Source organism: Sarcophilus harrisii, chromosome 3 (genome assembly GCF_902635505.1).
Source record: "Sarcophilus harrisii chromosome 3, mSarHar1.11, whole genome shotgun sequence".
NCBI classification, from domain to species: domain Eukaryota; kingdom Metazoa; phylum Chordata; class Mammalia; order Dasyuromorphia; family Dasyuridae; genus Sarcophilus; species Sarcophilus harrisii.
Genome location: NC_045428.1, coordinates 389,786,919 through 389,804,538, shown reverse-complemented (window position 1 = coordinate 389,804,538; position 17,620 = coordinate 389,786,919). Strand labels below are relative to the sequence as shown.

The 17,620-nt window shown below is 32.4% G+C and overlaps 1 protein-coding gene across 4 annotated transcripts in view; it reads right to left on the bottom strand.

Moving 5' to 3' along the window:
• The window catches only part of CERKL (ceramide kinase like), a 243,043-nt gene that overhangs the window by 90,175 nt on the left and 135,248 nt on the right, over nucleotides 1–17,620 (bottom strand). For all 4 annotated transcript variants that reach the window (XR_004233073.1, XM_003764024.3, XM_031960373.1 and 1 more), the window contains exon 4: nucleotides 15,873–15,936. Coding sequence is in view for 3 of the 4 variants with exons in the window: in XM_003764024.3 (XP_003764072.2) it covers nucleotides 15,873–15,936 (64 nt within the window). In the remaining variant the exon portion in view is untranslated. The remainder of the gene's footprint in view (nucleotides 1–15,872; nucleotides 15,937–17,620) is intronic.

Below are 17,620 nucleotides of genomic sequence, written 5' to 3'. Positions count from 1 at the left end.
AACTAAAAAGAATGAAAAAATAGAAAAATTCCAATATTTCATTGGAAAAACAGATGACTTAGAAAATGTCCAGAAGAGACAATTTAAAAAATTATTGGCCTACATAAAGGCTATGACCAAAAGAGAGAGAGAGAGAGAGAGAGAGAGAGAGAGAGAGAGAGAGCCTGACTAGCATTCTACAAGAGATCATTAATGAAAATTGTCCCAATATTCTAGAAACAGAGGAGGAAATACTGATTGAAAGAATCCAGCAATCACATTTGGAAAGAAATCCCATAAGGAAAACCCTAAGGAACATTGTTGTGAAACCCCAGAACCACTACCTCAAGATAAAAATACTGCAAGCTTACAGACAAAAACAGTTCAAATATCAAGGAGCAACAATCAGGATTATCCAGGATCTGACAGCTTCTACAATAAAGGATCAGAGGGCTTGAAATACAATATTCTGGAAGGCAAAGGACATGGGGTTACAACCAAGAATTAACTACCCCAGAGAGATTCAGCATCATCTTTCAGGGGAGGAGATGGAGCTTCAATGAAATAAGAGACTTTCAAACATTTGTATTGAAAAAAATAAAACACAACTAAATGGGAAATTTAATCTATAATTACAGGACTCAAGAGAAGCATAGAAAGGAAATAGGGGAAAATATGTGCATGTGTATATACTCATACATATATATTTTTCATATTATATATATTATTTAAGTTTAAATTGTTTATATCCCTAGATGTGAAAATGATATATTGAGAACTGTATCACTGGGGTAGACAGAGCAGGGCATCACACGGACTGAGAGTATAGTTGTGAATAGACTAATGTGATGACATCAAAGAAAGAGACATTAAGGGGTGGAAAAGGGTCTTGTAGTAGAAAATGAGTAAAGGGGAGGTATAATGGGAAAATTAGTTCACATAAAGATGTGCAAAAACCTATTACAATCTAGGGAAAGAAAGGAGAGGGGGTGAGCATTGTCTGAAGCTTGGTTTCATCAGTTTTGGCTCTAAGAAAGAATAACAATCATTCAGTTGGGTATAGAAATTTGGCTAACTATATAAAGAAGTAGAAGAAAGAGGAAAAGAAAAGGAAGGAACAGGACAGAAGGGAAAGCAGAAACACTAGGGGAAAAGGTAATAGAAGGGTAGAGGGGTTGACTGATAGAAGATAAGGTTGTGTGTGGAGTGGGTTAAAAAAAAAAGCATTACCAAGAGAAGGGGGGAGGGGTGATATGAGATAAGGTAGTGGATGGGATGGGAAATACACACACACACACACACACACACACACACACAGTCGACTAAGGACAGTGTGGAAAGAGAGAACAAAAGATTCTACAGGGAGAAAATCAGATGGAGGGAAATACAGAACTGCTAATCATAACTGTGAATGTGAATGAGATGAATTCCACCATAAAACAGAAGGAATAGCAGAGTAGGTTGAAAAATAGAATCCCATAATATTTTTTTTACCAGAAACACATTTGATACAGAAAGACACATACAGAGTAAAAGTAAAAGGCTGGAACAGAATTTATTATGCTTTAGCTGAAGTTGAAAGAAAAAAGCAGGATTATGGAGCAGCTAAGTGGCACAGTGAATAGAGCACCATCCCTGAAGTCAGAAGGACCTGAGTGCAGTCTCAGACACTTAACATGTCCTAGTTGTGTGACCCTGGGCAACTCACTTAACCCCAAGTATTTCGGGGGTGGGGTGAGGGGAGGTAAGCAGGGGTAGCAATTCTGATCTCAAATAAAGCAAAAGTAAAACTAGATCTTATTAAAAGAGATACGGAAGTAAAATGCATCTTTATAAAGTGTACCATAAATAATAAGGTAGTAGCAATACTAAATATGTATGCATCAAGTGATAGATAGAGCAGGCAAATTTCTAGAGAAGATTTTAAGCCAGTTACAGGAAGAAATAGACAACAAAAGTATTTTAGTGGGGGATCTCAACCTTCTCCTCTCAGAATCAGACAAATAAAACCACAAAATTAACAAGAAAGAAACTAGGGAAGTTAATAGGATCCTAGAAAACCTAGATATGATAGACCTCTAGAGAAAATTGAAGAGGGGCAGAAAGAAATACACCTTTTTCTCAGTAGTATATAGCACGTATACAAAAGTTGGCCATGTTAGGACATAAAAATCTCACAATCAAATTCAGAAAGACAGAAATATTAAATCTTTCCTTTTCAGACTATAATACAATAACAGTTATATTAAATAAAAGGACAGTGAAAGATAGATTAAAAATCAATTGGAAATTAAATAATCTAATTCTAAAGAATGAGTGGGTCAAACAATAAATCACAGAAATAGTTCATAATTTAATTCTACAGAATAACAATAATAAGTCAACATACTAAAATGTATGGGAAGCTGCCAAAGCAGTTCTTTTTTTTTGTAATTATAATAACTTTTTTTATTGACAGAACCCATGCTAGGGTAATTTTTTACAACATTATCGCTTGCACTCACTTCTGTTCCGATTTTTCCTCTCTCTCCCTCCACCACCTTCCCCAGATGGCAAGCAGTCCTATACATGTTAAATATGTCACAGTATATCCTAGATACAATATATGTGTGCAGAACAGAACAGTTCTCTTGTTGCACAGGGAGAATTGGATTCAGAAAGTAGAAATAACCCAGGAAAAAAAACAAAAATGCAAACAGGTTACATTTATTTCCCAGTGTTCTTTCTTTGGGTGTAGTTGCTTCTGTCCATCATTGATCAATTGAAACTGAGTTAGGTCTCTTTGTCAAAGAAATCCACTTCCATCAGAATACATCTTCATACAGTATCATTGTTGAAGTGTATAATGATCTCCTGGTTCTGCTCATTTCACTTAGCATCAGTTCATGTAAGTCTTGCCAATCCTCTCTGTATTCATCCTGCTGGTCATTTCTTACAGGACAATAATATTCCATAACATTCATATACCACAATTTACCTAGCCATTCTCCAATTGATGGGCATCCATTCATTTTCCAGTTTCTAGCCACTACAAACAGGGCTGCCACAAACATTTTGGCACATACAGGTCCCTTTCCCTTTTTTAGTATCTCTTTGGGATATAAGCCCAGTAGTAGCACTGCTGGATCAAAGGGTATGCACAGTTTGATAAGTTTTTGGGCATAGTTCCAGATTGCTCTCCAGAGTGGTTGGATTCATTCACAACTCCACCAACAATGCATCAGTGTCCCAGTTTTTCTGCATCCCCTCCAACAGTCATCATTATTTTTTCCTGTCATCTTAGCCAATCTGACAGGTTGTAGTGGTATCTCAAAGTTATCTTAATTTGCATTTCTCTGATCAATAGTGATTTGGAACACTCTTTCATATGAGTGGTAATAGTTTCAATTTCATCATCTGAAAATTATCTGTTCATATCCTTTGACCATTTATCAATTGGAGAATGGATTGATTTCTTATAAATTAGAGTCAATTCTTTATATATTGCCAAAGCAGTTCTTAAGGGAAATTTTATATTTTTAAATAGCTCCATGAATAAAATAGATAAAGAGGAGATAAATGAATTGGGCATGCAACTAAAAAGCTAGAAAAAGAACAAATTAAAAACCCCCAATTAAATATCAAATTAGAAATTCTGAAAATCAAAGGAGAGATTAATAAAGCAGAAACTAAGAAAACTATTAAACTAATTAAATAAAACTAAGAGTTGGCTTTATGAAAAAAAAACCCCAACAAAACAGATAAACCTTTGTTAATTTGATCAAAAAAAGTAAAGAAAAACCCAAATCATCAGCATCAAAAATGAAAAGGGTTAACTTACCACCAATGAAAAATAAATTAAAGCATTAATTAGGAGCTATTTTGCCCAGCTGTATGGCAGCAATTCTGACACTGTAAATGAAATGGATGACTACTTACAAAAACATAAATTGCCCAGATTAACAGAAGAGGAAATCAATTACTTAAATAGCAATCTTAGAAAAAGAAATTGAACAAGTTATTAATGAACTCCCTAAGAAAAAATCTCCAGGGTCAGATAGATTCACAAGTGAATTATACTAAACATTTAAAGAACAATTAATTCCTATACCCTATACACTATTAGAAAAAATAGCTAAAGAAGGAGTATTGCCAAATTTCTTCTATGTCATAATTATGGTAATTATATCTAAACCAGAAAAAGTCAAAACAGAGAAAGAAAATTTTAGACCAATATTCCTAATGAATATTGATGCAAAAATTTTAAATAAAATATTAGCAAAGATATCACAGCAATTTATCAGCAGGATAATATACTATGATCAAGTGAGATGTATACCAGGAATGCAGGACTGGTTCAATGTCAGAAAAACTATTACTATAACCGACCATATCAATAACAAAACCAACAGAAATTATATGATAATCGCAATAAATGCAGAAACTCTTTTGACAAAATATAGCACCCCTTCCTATTAAAAGTATAGAGATCATAGTGATAAAGGGAGCTTTTCTTAAAATAATAAGCAGTGTAACTCTAAAAAACCTACAGCAAGCATTTTTTGTAATAGAGGGGATCTGGATGCATTTCCAATAAGATCAGGGATGGAAATGAGATGTCCATTATCACCACTATTATTCAACATTGTACTAGAAATGTTGGCTTTAGCAATAAGAAAAGAAAAATAAATTAAAGGAATTAGAATAGGCATATAGGAAATAAAACCATCACTCATTGTAGATAATCTGATGATATACTCAGAGAATCTTGGAAAATCATCCAAAAATTCATTAGAAACAACTCAGAGCATTAACAAAGTTGCAGGATATAAAATAAACCTACAGAAATCATCAACATTTCTATATATTACTGACAAAGCCCATTATCAAGGGATAGAAAAAGAAATTCCATTTAAAATTATGGTAGGTAAAATAAAACACTTGGGAGTCTACCTGACAAGACAAACCCAAGAACTATATGAATATAATTACAAAACACTTCTCACACAAAAAGTCAGATTTAAATAATTAGAAAAATATCTATTTTTCATGGCTAGCGCAAGCTAATATAAGAAAAATGACAATTCTGCCTAAATTGGTCTACTTTTTCAATACCATATCAATAAAACTGGAAAAACATTATTGTATAGAACTAGAAAAATAATAACAATATTCATCTAAAAGAACAAAAGTTCAAGAATATCGAGGGAATTAATGAAAAAAATACAAGGATGATGGCTTAGCAGTACCAAATCTAAAATTGTATTATAAATCAGCACTCATTAAAACCATTTGGTATTGGCTAAGAAATAATGTGGTGGATCAGTGGAATAGATTAGATACACATGACGCAATAATCAAGTTCTATGGCAATCTAACATTTGATAAATCTCCAAACTCCAGCTTCTAGAATAAGAACTCAGTATTTGATAAAAATTGCTGGGAAAACTGGAAAATAATATTCAGATACTTGGCATATGCTTACGTCTTACACCCCAACACTAAAATCAGGTTAAATTGGATATATGATTTGGGCATAAAGGATGATACCATAAACAAATTAGGAGAACAAGAGATAAATGTATTTATCAGACCTTTGGGGAAGAGAGGAATTTAGGATCAAAGAAAAATTAAAGAACATTATGAAAGGTAAAATGGACAACTTTGATTACATTAAACTAAGAAGGTTTTGCATAAACAAAACCAATAGAAACAAGATTATAAGGGAAGTACAAAGCTGGAAAAAAATCTTTACATCTAGTGTTTCTGATAAAGGTCTCATTTCTAAAATATATAAAAAACTGTGTCCAATTTAAGACAATACATTCCCCAATCAGTAAATGGTCAAATGATATGAATAGATAATTTTCAAATGATAACATTAAATCCATCCATATTCATAAGAAAAAATGTTCCAAATCAATACTGATTAGAGAAATGTAAATTAAAACAACTCTGACATACCATCCATACCTCTCATATTGGCTAAAATTACAGGAAAAAATAATGATAAGTGTTGGAAGGGATGTGAGAAAACTGCGACACTAATGCATTGTTGGTAGAGTTGTGAAATGATCCAACCATTATGAAGAACAATCTGGAAATATGCCCAAAGGGCTATAAAACTCTGATACCTTTTGACCCAGCAGTGCCATTACCAGGATTGTATCCCAAGGAAATCATAAAAGAGGGGAAATGACCCACATGTACCAAAATGTTTGTAGCAGCTCTTTTTGTGATAGTACAAAAAATGGAAAATGAGTAGATACTCATTAATTGGGGAATGGCTAAATAAGTTGTGGTATATGAAGGTTATGGAATATTATTGTTCTATAAAAATGATGTACAAGGTTATTTTAGAAAGGCCTGGAAAGATTTATATGAACTGATGCTGAACAAAACAAGCAGAACTAGGAATACATTGTACACAACAACAGCAAGAATGTGTGCTGCTCAACTATGAAAGACTTGGTTCTTCTCAGTATTTCAGGATTCAAAGCAATCTCAATAGACTTTGGACGGAAAATTCATCTGCATGCAGAAAAATGAACTAAAGAGACAATGTAAATCAACACATACTATGTTCACTTTTTTTCTCTGTTTTTATCTTTCTTATGCTTTTTTCTTTTTACTCTGATTTTCCTTCCTAACATAACTCATAAAACAATGTGGGTTAAAATAATCTATACAAACAAACAAAGAAAAAACATACAATAAAGCAAAACCAAAAAAATGAAAAAATAGGAAAAAAATGTGAAATATCTCATTGGAAAAACAACTGACCTGGAAAATAGATCCAGGAGAGATAATTTTAAAATTATTGGTCTATCTGAAAGTCATGATCACAAAAGGATCACAAATTCAAGGAATTATCAAGCAAGACAGTTCTGATATTCTTGAAGCAAAGGGTAAAATACAAATTGAAAGATTCACCAATCATCTTTTGAAGGAGATTCCAAAACAAAAACACCCAGGAATATTATAGCTAAATATTAAAATTCCCAAGACAAGGAGAAAATATTGCAAGCATTCAGAAGGAAACAATTCAAATATAGTGAAAGTGCAGTGAGGATAACACAAGATTTAGCAGCTTCTACATTAAAGGACTAGAAGGCTAAGAACATGATATTTCAGAAAGCAATTGAGCTAGGATTGCAACCAAGAATTACCTACTCAGCAAAACTGAGTATAATCCATCAGAGGAAAAGGTGGCCATTCAGTGAAACAGGGGATTTTCAAACATTTGTGATGAAAAGACCAGAGCTGAATGGAAAATTTGGTTTTCAAATATAGGGCTCTGGAGAAGCATAAGGAGGTAATCAGGAAAATGATATCATAAGGGATTTATTAAAATTTATCTGTTTACATACATGGGAGGACGATACTTGTTACTTTTTAGGATATTCACAATATTATGTCAGTTAAAAGGAGTATATATAGACAGCAGGCACAGGTGTGAGTTGAATATGAAGAGATAATATATTTTTTTAAAAAAATGATGAAATTAATGGATGAGAAATGAGTGTACTGGTTGAAAGATAAAGGAAGAAGTGGAATGGTATAAATTATCTGCCATAAAAAAAGAAAAATCATTTACAATTGAAAGGAAGTGGGGGAAAAGAAGAGGGGGTGAACCTTGTTCTCATCAAAATTGACTTAAGTAGGAAATAGCATACATACTCAATAGGGATATAGAAATCTATCTTTACCTTGCAAAAAATAAGAAGGAAATGGAATATGGGAATGTGATAAAAGACAGTGCATATCAGGGGAGGAAGTGGTCAGTAGCAAAATATTTTTAAAGAGGGTCAGGGTGAAAGGAAAGAAATAAATGGTGTGGAAATAAAATTAGCAATAGCAATTGTAAAAAAAAATCAAAGCAAGTTTCTCCAATGGAATGTTATTGTTCTTTGGGAAATATTGAGCAGGATGCTCTCTGGGGAAAAGAAATCTGGAAAGTCCTACATGAATAAAGTGAAATATACAGTGTACAAAGTAATAGTAATTGCCTGGGATGACCAGCTATAAATGACTTTGTTATCCTCAATAGTATAATCATCCACAACTACTCTGAAGGACTTTATGATGAAAAATACTATCCATACCCAGAGAAGGAACTGATGGTGTCTGAATACAGATTGAAGCATTATCTATTTCTCTATCTCTCTTTTTATTTTTAACATAATTTTTCTTGAGGGCTTTTATTTTCCTTTGGGTGAGAGATTTACTTTCATAACTTGACTTTTATGGAAATGTTTTACATAATTTCACATATGATTTCTTAATTATGGGTGGCAATAATGGAGATATCTTAGAGCTCGAAAATGTTAAAAACAAATATAAATAATTATTTTGAATGTAACTGGGAGGCAATATTAAATCAATAATTAAAAGATGAAAACAAAATGAGGTGATTCAGGCCAATTCCAATAGAGCTGTGATGCAGAGAGCTATCAGCATCCAGAAAGAGGACTGTAGGGACTGAATGTGGATCACAGCATAATATTTTCACCTTTTTTGTTGGTTTTTTTTCTTGCTTTTTGTTTTCTTTCTCATTTTTTTTTCCTTTTGATTTGATTTTTCTTGTGCATCATGATAATCAAGGAAATATATATAGAATAACTACATGTTTGACATAAATTGGATTACTTGCTGTCTAGGGGAAAGGATTAATTGAAGGGAAAGAGAAAAAATGGAACACAAGGTTTTGTAATGTGAATGTTGAAAACTATCTTTGCATATATTTTGAAAATAAAAGAAAAGAAAAAGCTGCTGTTAACAAATTCAAACTCATCAAATGGTTTCCTGTGGTGATTAATGAATGTTTACATAGCACTTTAAGGTTTGCAAAGTATTTTACACATATTATTATATTTGATCTTGAAAACTGAAGCTTAAAGACATTAAATAATTTTAGCAGACAGCTATTATCTGAGGCAGGATTCAAATGGAAGACTTCATGTTTCTAAGTAAGATGTTCTGTCCACAATGCCACCCAGTTGCTCATGAAACTTGTGTAGCCATATGTCTCTAAACACTTCCATGAAAACTTTTTTTTCTTCCTCATTGGAAGTGCTTCTATGTGCCTTCAGAATTTATTCTTGAGATCTTTCAACTTCTACTGGTGTAACTACAATAGAGAATTTTAGGCCATTGGACCTTATATATAATTGTTTTGAAGCTTCTGAAATCTATTCTGTTCACATCTTTATACCAATTATGATCATCTTGCTTCTTCTTCTGTCATAAATTCTAAGGCAGGGGTGTACAACTTTCAGCCTACGGGTGGTATAAGGCCTGCAAACTCATTTGCTAAAGCAAAGGCAGGCAATGATGAACTAAAAGCTAGGTACAATCTCTCACCACTTAAGTTCTATAAGTTGATAAATTTTTTATTGGCCTGCAAATGTTATAATGTACAAATGATCCTTGGCAGAATAAAACATTCTCCACCCCTGCTCTAAGGTAAAATATAGTATGGCCAACCCAGATAAACTATGACTGTTACATTGTTGGCGGAATTGTGAATATATCCAGCCATTCTGGAAAACAATTTGGAACTATGCTCAAAAAGTTATCAAATTGTGCATACCCTTTGATCCAGCAGTACTACTACTGGGTTTATACCCCATAAAGATACTAAAGAAGGGAAAGGGACCTGTATGTGCCAAAATGTTTGTGTCAGCCCTGTTTGTAGTGGCTAGAAACTGGAAAATGAATGGATACCCATCAATTGGAGAATGATTGGGTAAATTGTGGTATATGAATGTTATGGAATATTATTGTTCTGTAAAATGACCAGCAAGATGAATACAGAGAGGCTTGGAGAGACTTACATGAACTGATGCTAAGTAAAATGAGCAGAACCAGGAGATCATTATATACCTCAACAACGATACTGTATGAGGATGTATTCTGATGGAAGTGGATTTCTTCGACAAAAAGAAGATCTAACTCAGTTTCAATTGATCAATGATGGACAGAAGCAGCTACACCCAAAGAAAGAACACTGGGAAATGAATGTAAATTGTTTGGATTTTGGTTTTCTTCCCGGGTTATTTTTTACCTTCTGAATCCAATTCTTCCTGTGCAACAAGAGAACTGTTAGTTTCTGCACACATATATTGTATCTAGGATATACTGTGACATATTTAACATGTATAGAACTGCTTGCCATCTGGGGAAGGGGGTGGAGGGAAAGAGGGGAAAAGTCGGAACAGAAGTGAATGTAAGGGATAATGTTGTAAAAAGTACCCAGGCATGGGTTCTGTCAATAAAAAGTTATAATTATGAAAAAAAAACCTATGACTGTTAAAATGTTAAAATGGTGGCTATTGTGATTCTTCCTGTAATGTATAAAATAAATGTTAGCTCTTTAGTAATTTTATAACTGCTGATACCCTCCTTCCTCTAAGAATATAAATGACCTGACATTGCTTTGTGGAAAAGGTACATACACATATACACATTATTAATTTCCTGCTGGCTTCATATGTTGATATGAATTGTTAAACAAAAAGTCTTGAGTAAATATTAATCTGTTCAGTATAACTATAGAATTTTAAAGTTTAGAGATTTGTTCAGGAAAGTTGAGTTAAATCAGAAATTTTTCATGAATAAACCTAATGTCACAATGTCACCTTTGCTTTTTTTTCCCCATAAGGTCTACCATCTATGCTAGAGATGAGTTTCTAGGCTATGCCAATATTTCTCAGGGTCCAGCTAAGGCCATTAATAGACCCCAATCTTTATAAGAAGAGTTCTAATTAATTAGTCATTAGGTGTCAGACTACCCCCTTTTTTCTTCTCCCTATTTTACCTCCCTTCCCCCAAAGCGTTTTACTACTTAAAGATCCCTTAAAATTTGCATTTGGAGCAAAAGTTATTGATATTACTCTGCTTTCCCATCAACAACTAATTATCTCTTATTGGATGGTCTGTTACCTGATAGCTCCAGTGTAGACACCCCATTATTTTTAGAGAACAAGAAGCTGTTTCCTTCTAAAAGAATACAAGTTTGTCTTCTGTGGAAAATCTCATATCTAGCACTTAGCAAGAAGTGGTTAGTGATCTTTCCTCCCCCTTTTTGCCTTGGAATTAGATTATTTTACTTTCCAAGCCAAGGGTTCTATATTCCTTTTCCAATCCTTTATCTTTTTTTTTTTTTTTTGGTAAAATTAAAACTTGTCTCACAGTTGATTTTGCTTGAAAATAACATTTAATTAAACTTCATGATGACCCAGAGAGGTATCTTAACCACTTTAACTTCTTTTCTAGGAGAAAAATCAGTGTACAGTTTAAGTGCCGATAACACTTATTTGGCCATGGCATAAAAGCAAGCTGCTCAATCCATGCTAGTCATTACTTTTCATACTTTAGATTGATGAGTAGGATCAGCTCATATGGCTAACTTTCCTAAAGAACTTTCTTCATCTACTTAGCACTTGATTGTCACCTACTAATTCTGATACCTGTACCCATCATCTTCCTTTCTCCTGTCTTTTCAATATTATTCTGAGATTTTACTCTAATTTTTCTTAAGTTCTTTTCCTTTTGGTTTCCCACTGCTTCTTCTCTTCCTTTTAGTTCTCATTGGTTCTTATGCTTGAGTCCTTTATTTTCCCCAACAACTGTAATCGTTCACTGCACCTTAGGTGTCTTCCAAGATAAGTGCTGGGCCTTTCTCTTTCTATCCCTTCTCTTTTGGAAAGTTCATCAACTCCCACAGGTTCAAGGATCCTTTTTAGTCCAATGACTAAGGCTGTATATATAGTTTTAATCCTAGTCCTGAATCCATCCTGTTTTATTAAATGTCTTCTGATATCCTGAAGGTATCTTAAAGTCAACACATATAAAGCCATAACAAGATTTTGAGGGCAAGGGCTTTTTCATTTTTTGTCGTTATTTAGCATAGTGCCTGGCAAATAACTGAAATTTAATAAATACTTCCTGATTGATTTATTAATCATATTTTCCTTAAATCTTATCTCTCCTCTAAATTTCTGTAGTTCTGTAGAGCAGTACTTCTTAAACTTTTTTTTCATTCATGATCCCTTTTTACCCAAGAAATGTTATGTAACTCCAAGTATATATATATATATATATATATATATATATAATAGAGATATGAAGCAAACATTTATTAATAATAAATCATAATTTAGGACCCACATATTCCTTATGTGACTCCATATGGGGTCACACTCCACAGCTTAAGAAGCTTTATTGCAAAGGACACTACTGTGCCCCCAGTCATCAACAGAAAGATTTTCCTGATGCCCTACAGAGCTATGGATTTAGAGTTAGGAAGACTTGGATTCAAATATGGCCAAATATTTACCAACTGTGTAACCTGGGAAAGTTACTCAACTCTGTTCTGTCTCACCTTGCTCATTTGTAAAATGGGATAAAAAGAGTAAGTATCTCTTAAGGTTGCTATGAGGCTCAAATTTACATTTGTAAATTGCTTTTTAAAACAAAGTTCTATATAAATATTAACTTTCACTATCATTATTTATTTAAAATAACTTTGATTTGTTTTGCATATATGTTTTATATAAAGTATGTGAATAGTTTTATGTATACATACATATCTCACATATATATAGGTATATCTGTGTATATGTGCATATAATATAGACTTCCTGAAAGCAAGGACTCTCCTTTTTGTCTTTGTATCCTTAGCACTCATTGAAGTATTTCATATATGGAAGAAGCTTTTTAAAAATTTGTTGATTTGAATTGAATGTTGAGGTTTAATCAATATTAATTTATAATTAAATTATTTCATGCAAATAATTAGGCTTTTCCAAGATCCCTCTGTAGCACTGATAAGGACAAAGGAATATGAAAGAAATTTTCTATTTTCTTCCTACTTTGACTGCTAGTTACACAGAAACAGTTTCTGAGAGACTACAAGACAAAATAATATATGAAAATGTCTATCAATTTACAAAGGCCAAAATTCAGGGCAAAAATATCATAGGATACTATAGTCAAAATGCACGACTCTGTATTTTAAAGAAACAAATTGGCACTAAATTAATATTAACTATCTCTATGCAATCCATCAAAAACAGTATACTAAGTTCAGGTCAAATAAAACTTAACTTTATACTCATAAAAGTTATTTGAAAATAAATATTTGCTGTTTTATCCAAATACTCTTTTCCATTATTTTTTCTAATACTTGTTCTGTTATAAATGATGTTTTTGTAGTACTTTATTTTCTGACATTGACATTTCATACATCAACAAATAATTAAAGTGCTATCCATAAATGCAACATATATGCTTAATATATATATATATATATATATACATATATTCATTTACTTTTGGTTTTACTCTTCCTCTGTTAAGATTCTTCTTTTTTATTTTTCCTTATTCATAATAACTATTTTTAATTCCTTAGAAGCACAATAACATATAATATCCCATTACTTTTCTCACATAACTCAATCCAAAATATAACTGTTTAAAAATGACATTATATTATATTAATTACTCCTACTGTTACAAAACAAGACAAAACTGAAAGGCAGATTAAAGGTGACATCAGAGTTTGAGCAAAACAAAAGGAAAAGAAAAGTAATATTATATTGATTGGTTCTATCAGATAGTATTGATGGGTTATTTATCAAATAACAAAATGTTTTTTAAGATTTTGAATGATTATAAGTACTACATAAATCAGGGTACTTCAAGGTGATGAAAATCAGAAATCAATGCAAATCAATTCAGTTCGAGAGGAAATATTTAAATAGTTTTGTGGGCAATAGCTAACCACTTTTATTCAGTCTGTCCAAAAGCAGAACATTATCTTCTTTTCTAAATTAGATCATCATCCTGTCTTCCCTGTTTCTGTTAATGACTTCACTATTCTTCTCAGTACACAGATAAACCTCTTTAGACAATTATCTTTGATTTTTTTCTTTTTTCACCTCAACAACTAATTTCTTGCCAAGTCCTAGAGATGCTAATTCCAGAACTTGCACATTTATCTTTTTTTTTTCATTTCATCATAATTCAGTAAGTAACCCCTCCTTACTTATTTTGAGGGGGGTTTATTTAAAAATTTTTATTTTAATTTCCACATACTTAATAAAATTAAAAAATAGAAGTGTAAATGAAACTGGAAGTCTCTGTTATGTACAGCTTATTTTTCTTTTCAAATGTATAATAAATTCACCACCCTCAATTCCTCTGGTTTGGGCTTTCCTAATAGTGTTGTCTCATCTTGATCCTTTTAACACATAACTAGCTACCAGAGTAATATATAAGGACTATTGTGATCATATCTCCCTGTAGATCAGAAACTTTCCACTCCCTTCTTAGTGCTGATAGAGCAGAAAAACAAAAACACTAAACTCTTGAGCATAATATTCAAGGTTCTTAATCATTTGTTTTCAACCTAATTTTTCAGATTGATTTCTTACTACTTCCTGTCATATCCCAAGTTCTCCCATTACACTGGATTATCTATATCTACTATTTTGTAGATTCACTGCACACTTTTCTGCCTATAGGCCTTTGCCTTTGCTTTTTTTTTTTTTTTTGAATTCACAAAGCTTTTTAATACAACTCATTTGATACTTGCTATAAATACCTCCTTTTTAAGTGTTTAAAGAAATTGTGACTTGCTCAAGGTCACATACTCAGAAAACAACTCAGGCAAGATCAGAATCCTGGTTTTCCTGATGCCAACTCCATCCATTGTGTCATTCTTTTACTCCAAAGCATTATGGAATTACTAGAATTACGAGAATGTAATTACTAGAGACCTAACAGATTAAGTAACTTGCCCATAGTCATAAACCAATGGAAAATTTGAGTCATATTTGAATTTTCAATCTCTTGAACAGCATTTCATCCACATAATATTATGTTGCCTATATGGGAATAGTTATAAACATGCAATTATATGTTCTCCCACTTGGTGGGGGGGGAGAGAAGGCAATTGGATTACATGCATGAGGAAGCCCTAATGCCTTTGTCACATTGTTCTTTCCATCCAAAATGGCTTTCCCCTATCCAAATCATACTCCTACCTCACCATCCCCTCTCCTGTCAAAATATTAGCCATTCTTCAAGATATAATTCAGAAGCCACCTGTTCTATGACACTTTCACAGATTTACTCAAGGTCAAATATGATAACCACAATAAAATGTTATGAAAGTCAAGAGAGTGGTTATGTTATTTTTAGCTGTATGAATCTGTTTTTCCCTATACATAAAAGTATCTATTTTAAAATTTTGAAAGGTTGAACTCCTGGAAAACAGCCATCTTTTGCCTTTCTTTGCATCCTCAGTGCTTACTTAGCACAGTACCAGCCATTGCGTAGAAGCTTAGAATAAGTTTCTTGATAGACTAATAAATTTATGAGAAGTAATTCACAAACTCCCTCCATTATACCTTGGAAATCCATTGGCAAAATAAATAGCCTTATAGTTCACATGACCACTGTAATATCATGAGAAAAAACATTTTTTTCCACTTCTAAATGCTAAATCCCCTCACCAACAGCACCGGATTTTTATTAGTGAGAATGCTTAAATATGTCTTATGATTTCATTGAAATAGGGGCATTCTATTCAGGAAACTCTTCTTATATAAATTATAGTATAATTTATAATATTAGATCATTAGCAGGGGGAAATGACAGGTTAATTAAGAGACTTGCCCATAGTCACATAATCAGTATATGTCCCATGTGAAACTTGAAGCAATGTCTCTCTGATTTGAGGCTTGGTCTTTTTCCATTATTTCATTGACTCTTTCTTGGGCAAGAATATATGGTTCAATAATCATTCTATAATTAAGCATGATTCTTGTTTTAAGTATTCAGACATAGAAGTTCCAAAATATTCTACATTTAAAAATAATTATTATATGTAAAAACACATGACCTACCCATCAAATTCTTGAAGTTCACATTCCTTTAGCAGTGATAGAGCATGTCCTTCATATTCTGTTACTATTTTAAAAAAACACATGAAAATATTTTAAAAATTAAAATTAATGTATTTAACACCATTTAACTTGGTCTGGCACAATGTTATGATAAACATATGGTAAAACAATGTAACAAAATTTATTCTTGAATACATTTTAATCATGGGAAAAGACTGTCTGGTATTTCCCTGACTTTTAAAGATTTATGAAAAATACTATCTCATATTTATTCAACTGAAGAAATCATTTGGAGTTATTCCACAATTAGCAACATTCTAATTTGCCTTGCTGTTAGCCTATTTAGTAGTCCTAAATTAAGAAGCATTTACCTTATCTGTAAGAAAATTAGCACCAGTAGCATTTTGAAAAATAAGGCATGTTTAGTTACTATCTCACAGACAATATTAAATTATATGATTCTTATATTGATAAATTAGCTGAATTTTTCATTTATAAGATTAACATATTAAACAAAAATATGGAACTGATATACTATGAAGAAAAGTTGTATAAAGAATTGGAAAATAAAGTCAAAACCCAGGAACAATAGGCTCTAATGCAAGAAGGAGAAGGAAGAAAAGGAGGAGGAGGAAAGAAGAGGAGAGTGATGAAGGTGGTGCAAGTGTACACCAGTGTCTGTAGTCTCTAGAGGAAATGAATCTGTCACTCTACATTGCTGTTCCTATGGTTGTTGATGCCCTGTGTAGTATTGTAAATGCCAGCAAAGACACGATAAACTGGCATACTGCAGATGGCACAAAACATCATAACCACATTTAGCATTTTCCAGGGCAGCTTTGCCAGAAGAGACAGCCCAGCTGTATCCACTCATCAAAGATTTCTGCTGACTGACATGACACTTGCAGATGGATTTTTTGTGTAAGAATGTGCATCATTATATGCGAGATTACATTAATCTTTCATGCCTGTCTGTCCCTGGTGCCAGCATGATTCAAGTTTTTCCTACAATGTTTTTAGATATTGTTAAAAATTATTAGTCTTGGTGTCCAAAAGAATCATTCTGTATCCACCAGTATTACAGCATAATTCTCCCATGACTTAATCAAATAACATTGACCTATAGAAAAGTCTTCTAAATTAAAATATATAAGAATAAAAACAAGAGTGATATCAACTAGTTTTATTATTGAATATTAATAATATTTGAAGGTTACTTGAAATATGCAAGATAAAATTTATTATTAACTTACATTCACATTAAAATTACCTTAAATGCACACTATCACAATATAATTCAATATGATTAGTGCCACATTTGAGATGACAAAATATTATACGTAACCACAAGACAAAAATTCAAGGTAGGTTATCATGAAGAAACATACTACAACTTGCTATCTCCTCCCAAAAACATAACTTTATTAATAATTCAATTTTCTCAAATCCATTATAAAAAATTAGTTGCAGCATGAAGATGATATTTAAACTAACGGGGGAAAAGCTCAATGAAAAATATTGTTTTCTTACTTTGTTCTCTCAGGTAGAATTTTAATTCCAGGCAGATTAGAACATCATCAAATTCAACAGAACAATTTTGGAGATTACTACACTCAATTAATGTAAATTTTTACAAACAGAATTTTAGTACTCTGATAAAAGAGGGAAATGATCAAGTCAAACCAGTTGGTAATTATTTGGTGTGTCTAGTAAAAATCTTTGCTTCCTGATACATGTATTATTTAACC